This window comes from Hippocampus bargibanti, linkage group LG20 (genome assembly GCF_051943395.1).
Source record: "Hippocampus bargibanti isolate YZ-2025 linkage group LG20, ASM5194339v1, whole genome shotgun sequence".
Classification (NCBI taxonomy): domain Eukaryota; kingdom Metazoa; phylum Chordata; class Actinopteri; order Syngnathiformes; family Syngnathidae; genus Hippocampus; species Hippocampus bargibanti.
In genome coordinates, this window is record NC_142753.1 from 5,718,023 (window position 1) to 5,724,472 (window position 6,450).

The 6,450-nt window shown below is 49.8% G+C and overlaps 1 protein-coding gene across 1 annotated transcript; it reads right to left on the reverse strand.

The window, feature by feature from the left end:
• Positions 1 to 770: 770 nt before the first annotated feature.
• On the reverse strand, positions 771 to 4,283 carry sox4a (SRY-box transcription factor 4a). The gene has a single exon (XM_089023525.1). The coding sequence runs from the start codon at positions 3,889 to 3,891 to the stop codon at positions 2,791 to 2,793; it is 1,101 nt and encodes a 366-aa protein (XP_088879651.1). The 5' UTR covers positions 3,892 to 4,283; the 3' UTR covers positions 771 to 2,790.
• Between the last annotated feature and the right edge of the window lie 2,167 nt (positions 4,284 to 6,450).

Genomic DNA, 6,450 nt, shown 5'->3' on the forward strand with positions numbered 1-6,450 from the left:
AAAAACAAAACTCGAACAAATTTGGGAATGGCACTCTACGTTATATTTTCAATTCCCGAATAAATTCGTGAATAGCAGTGAATGAGTTAAGTAGAACATGAAGCAACCAAGTCTGTGATTGAGATATTTTTAGGCCAGCAGAGAAGTCCTTGCAGGCCCTGACGCCCCACCACTGATCCACACACATGGAACATTGAAAATAATTCTCATTGTCTCTTGTGGAACAGGGCGTAAATGGATCCACACTAAATTGTGCACCTTCGGGGTCTCTCTCTCGTCACATGTAGCAGACAAATGAATGCATCCGCAAGGAATTAATTGGATTTGGGAGCACACTCCGGCACCAGCACCACGACACCCAAACACCCTCCCCCCAACCCCCAATCCTCAACCAACCCCCTTCCACACACAGTCACCTCATTCTCCTCCTTTATTCCAGTCATGCCTTGCAGAAATGTCTGCCTGCACCCACCCCCACCAATGGATCAGTCTGTGTCCCTTATTGCACACACAACAATGGCACGAGCGTCCCAAGAGAATTGCAGCCTCTCAGCCTCTCTCTCTTGGATACGGCGTTACCATGGCAGCCACGTTTTCTGCACGTGTAGTACAAGACGGGCGACCAGGAGGGGTGAATGAGACCACACCTATCGATTCGCCGGCTGCCGATTGATTCGCATGCAGTCTGATAGGGGCCGTGTGCGGCGATCGGCGTCGCGCTTTGAAATGATTGTTAAATGGCTCGAAAAAGAAGACAAAGATGGCCCATGTTGCACTTTTCAGTTCCAGCTGATTTTATTTCCTTCTTGGAGGAAAAGAAATACAAAAAAAACAACAATCTGTACAGAGGTCTGAGAGGCAGTGATTGACCCAAAAAAAAACCGTTGGCTGCTTTTTTTTCCTTGTCATAAACAACAAAATAATATTGGCATGATTGGACACAACATGGCCATACACAACATATTGCACAAATGAAAAAAAAAAGAAAAATAAACAAAAACAAACCAAAAAAACTGTCTTGGAAAAAGAGAAACTCCCGGACCACAATCGTCTTCAACGTGTCCAAAGATGGCCGTCCTAGTGCCTGTCGTTGATCATCATCGTCGTCGTCATCGTACATAAAACACACAATCTTTGCTTATATTACAGTCAGTTTACATAAATATCTTCATGTTCTTTTTCTTTTTTTAAAAATCTTAAACACAACAGCTATAGCTACATATACCTGAATCTGAAATACGAATGCTATTTGCCATGCCATAATAATAATTAAAAAAAACAATTAGCCTTTTGCTATACTTAGCCAACAGGTACAGAAGGTTAAATACTATTTTTGGATGTGTTTTTTTTTTTTTTTTTTTTTTTTTGCGCAAGAACAGATGAAAGCACTTCAAACACCTTCTTCCCTCCAGGCCAAAGTGGAAACGAGAGTGAAATTCCATCCAGTGGTTTCAAAATAAAACTTATCGTGGATCGTTAAGAACCAAAGAACAAGAAATTAAAAACAAAAAAGCACATAGAGGTAATTAGCTCGATCTAAACAGTGACGCTTCTGGGATCTCTCGCTCCTGACAAAATGTCAACGATGCGACGTTCGGTCACCTGCATGACGCTGCCCGGAAGCCTCGTTGGTGGTTTTTATTGTGGTGTACTTGGCTGGTGGAAGTGGAGTCACTGTGCCGTTTAAGAAGCATGTGGCGAAATATTGTAAACACGGTGTGAGGTCAGATTGTGCCAACTGAACTCGCCCCCTCCCCCAATCACGAAATGGAGATCCCAAACAACAATGTCAGGGGGTAGTGGAGGTGGGGCTACCCACGCGTAGCCTCGCCCCATCCATGGCCACGCCCCCCTCTTCAGATAGATTTTGTACAAAAATACAAGTAAAAAAATCATGACGCACTCCCAAAAGTGAGAGAGGTCAGACGGCTTTAAATAAGAGACACTTTCTAGCCCTTCCGCGCTGGGTACAGACAAGTACAACGAACGAGACCTGTACGAGAACAATACTATGTATCAAAAACCGGGGGTGGGGGTCTAGGAGGAGGGGGCGGTATAAATACACTGATATAAAAAAGTCATCTTGACACAGAAGAACTAGAAAGTCGAAGCACTAGGCAGAAAAGGATGCAGACTAAGATGGGGGAAAAGGGGGGGCGTGTTGGTCCTGAATTGTGCACTGAGTGTTTTAAGAAAGCTGAGAAAATTGTTTTGTCTGAAATCTGAAGTCCTTTTTTTATTTACTTTGAAGTCCTGCCGTTGAAAGAGAAGCTGGTGATCGTGAATTGTGTCCATCCGAATGTCTCAAACGTGGCGTCGTCGTCGAGACGACACCGCAATGAACATTTAACAACAGCTAAATCCTCCTCATTAGGGAGAGCATGCTTGTTGGAACTACTGGAACTTTTTTGAGGGAGGGGATGGGGGCAAAAAAACCACACTTGAAGTGTATAACCCCCCACCCCTCAGCCCCGCCTTGAAAAATAACACCAATGTTCAGTCACTCTTCATCCTCATGAGTTGAGAAGCCATGTTCGTTACTTTCTGCTTACATTCACTCCTCCACGGTGTCCAAATGCAAACTAAGCATTTCAAACCCCCCCCCCCCACCCCAACCCCAACCCCCAACCCAACGGCAGAGGCACAGAGTCTGTGAGCAGCGCGCACACGCACGTCGTCTCCTCTTTCCACTCTACTCCGCGAAAATGGCTCCGGCGGGGGAGGGGGGAGGTCATAGAGTTCAAAACTCGATTGGGTTCGTTGCGGGTCAATCCCGGCTCGGCAGCGGTTTCAGTAGGTGAACACCAGGTTGGAGATGGTGGACTCCAGCCAGTCTCCTGAGATCATCTCGCTCACCTCCCGCGTGCAGTAGTCTGGGAAGTCAAAGTGGGAACCGGAGCCGCACTCCCCGAAGCTCCAGTCCAAGTCTCGGTCCAGCTCGGCGTCCGAGAAGCCCATGCCGCCCAGAGACATGTTCTCGTAGCCGGGGCTCGGGTTCGCGTCGAGCCGCTCGTCTTCGAACTCCTCATCCGATGAGGAGGACGACGAGGCGGACGAGGAGACGGACGACAAGTGGGAGGCGGACGGCGTCGGGGAGGAGGCTCGGGAGTACCTGAGGCGCGCGGTGGGGGACGTCTCGCTGCCCGCGGGGCTCTGCTCCTCGTACAGGCTCAGCGGGTCGCTGGATTCCGCCGAGCTGCTCAGGGTGGGACTGGCCGGCACCGCCGCGGGGGTAGGTCCGCTCTCGAAGCCTCTCGGCGCGACGCAGGAGACGCCGCGCCGAGCCTCCCCGGCGCGCCTGTCGGGGATCTGCCTGGCCCCGGACACCGACCTAGATTTGAACAGGGTCTGGCGGTCGCCGTCCAGACCCGCGGGGCTGCTGGACTTGCCGGCTCCGTGCTTGAGCGCCCGGCTGGTCGCTTTAGCGGCGGGGCTCCTTTTGGCTTTGCTGCCCCGCTCAGAGTTTTTCTCCCCGCGGTCCGCCTGCTGCTTGCTGGCCCCCCCGCCGGACTTGACCTTCTTCCTGGGCCGGTACTTGTAGTCTGGGTAGTCGGCCATGTGTTTGAGCCGCAGTCGCTCCGCCTCCCGGATGAAGGGGATCTTGTCGGCGTCTTTGAGCAGCTTCCACCGCTTGCCCAGCCGCTTGGAGATTTCCGCGTTGTGCATATCCGGAGATTGCTCCATAATCTTCCTCCTTTCGATCTGCGACCACACCATGAATGCGTTCATGGGTCTTTTGATGTGACCGGTCGGGGTTTTGCACCAGGCCAGGTCGCTGCGCTCCGCCAACGCGGGGGACGCCTCCATCTCCGAGTCCATTTCCCCGCTGTCCGTGGAGTCCCCGGCTGGGGAAAGAGCTTGTGCGCTCACGTGCTGCCGCTGCTGCACCATCCTCACCGTGCGTAAAAATAGTGGGTAAAAACACCGCCGCTCCTCCCAAAAAATACTCCGCGCTCCTTTCTGTCACCCAGATGGATCAACAAAAGAGAGAAAAAAGTTCCCAAGTCTTTTGAGCTCAATTTACTTGTAGAATTGTTAAAAAAAAAAAAAACGAGCCAAAAAGTCAACTTTTCAACTGCCGGTGCGGCTGAAAACTCGCCCCACTGGACCCAGAAGGCGTCGCCGTGCGCGACACCGGTGCAAGTCCCTCAAGCGGACGTCGGCGGCGCGGCAGTGCTGTGTGCTTGAGGAAGCATGTGGAGGAGGAATGGAGCGGTTGCGCTTTCTCATAGTCTCCCCGTTCGCCTGCCTGCGCCTTCTGTCAACTGTTACAGTAAACACAAGGAGCCGCCGCCAGCTTTTATAGCTTCTCTGGAGAAGAAGCGGGGGCCAATCGGAGCTTGTCTCCATCCCTGTTTATTCATTTGCGCCCCGCCCCCTGCCCACCGATTGGCTGGGCGTAAAAAAAGACAGGGGCAAAAATAATAATAATAATGTGCAACGAGGATCGGTGTGTCTGACCTCATTCCTGTCAGACTCCAGAAGGGAGACCGACTTGGTGGATTTATTGCAAGGAGTGAGCTCGGTGGGCTCTTTTTTGTCCCCACCTTTCCTCCTTTATGCTCTTCAGATAACACTACATGCAATCCTGTGATTTTTTTTGGAGAGATGGGGGTGGGGTGAGGGTGGAAATCGACCTACAAATAAATCCACAGCCCTGCCCTGCATAGCATTACATCACAACACGTTCCGTAAACAAGAGTGTGTGTACACCAAAAGCGGAAACAATGTTGGGGTCGATTTAAATCCCAGGGGTTAAACTTCTATCCCAAATAGGGGGGGGGGGCACTATCCTGCATGTTATTTCCTTCCTCCAACTCACCCCATTCAAATAAATCAGCTCATCAGCAAGCTCCGCGGGAGCCTGGTAATGATCCGGATCATTTGAAACATCTCAGACATGGCGGAGAGCCTCCTTCAACCCCCCCCCAGGATGGCATTCCGACACCTGTGATCTCAACGGTATTTTGAAGCAATAACAAAAACAAAACACCCATCACAACTCCCCAAAGCAACTTGACTAAGGTCACATGGTCATGTCATGTCAGATCACATGACGCTTGGCGTCGCTAGATGTCAGGCTAGAGTCAAACGCGGCGGAGGGTGAGCGCGCGCGTCCGTGTGCACGCGTGCGCACGTTATTTCTTGACGGAGCCGTGTCATTGCAACTGAGGATGATGTCATCTTCCATTTTTTGGGAGGTTAATGTTACAGAAGAAAACGTCCCAAGATGAAAGTTGCTATGTTGCGAAAATGAAGTTGTCATAACAGAGAAGAAGAAGAAGAAGAAGTCATGGCGGAAAACAGACGCATGGCTTTTCTCACACGAGCACAACTGTAAATTAATTCTTAAATTAGCTCCGCGTTATTCTTGTCTTTACCCTCGCGTTTCCATTTGTCGTCATCGGGTAATTTGGTAGCATAAGCGGAAAAAAAAGGATACGCCCAAGACGAGCTGCCGCCCAATCACGGAGCGACAAGACGGACAAACCAACAAACCGCCGTACACACCGCCGGACGATTTTGAGTGTTCGCATGGTCATCTGTTGAAAAAAAATGAAGGCTTTTATTTTAGAAGAATAATTAAGATGACACAGACATTAAAAAAATACCAGCACATCAGTTTTTTTAACCAATATTGGGTGACACAAAGTTAATAATGACTTTGGCAAATATTTTTGGAGCCTAATAAGTTGAATAATAATTAGCTCATTCTTCAACGCAAACAATTTCAGGACGCAGCTGCCATCTTTATCATGGGCCACCTTCCAACGGGTAAAGCGGGCATACCTGTCGGCGAGAGCGCGACGGGTAAGAGAACCAGGATGCAGAAATCGACAATGACTTCATTAAAATAAATAAATAAATAAATACATAAAGTTTGTCATTGTCGATCCTTCCGGGAATCAAGATGACATTTGGAATCTGAGAAATTTCAATGACTTATTTGTTCTTTTGCAAGAGCAATTTACTTCTTGTTTACTTGCTAGCGACAGTTAGCGGCAAACATCCCACACTTCCAATTCCGTGTTCGTGGAAAGCCCCGGAGTGCGTCGCAGACACGTGACTAGCTTTTTTTTCCTTCCCAGACAGATTTATGACCCCCCCCGAGCCGTTTACCGATTGGCCCGACAAGCCAATGGCGGTTCGAGGGTAAAGTGCGCCGTCAAACGAAGGGTATTCATGACGCCGCTCTCGCCGGCCTTTTCAGCTGCCTCGGAATGACGCGCTACTTTGACCTGACCCGCCCGTCATTCACGGGTCAAACACAATGAGGCCTTTGTACGCACGCCTCCGAGTGTAAACGTGCGTGTGTGCCTGCGTCCAGCCCTAACTGAATCGGTACCTTTTCCAAGGATTGTAAGTTTCATAAACAAAGCAGGGAAGTCCCTTCCACCCTGCGGCCCAATGGTGAAAGTGAAGACTAAGCAGTTATTTTGCATATGCGCC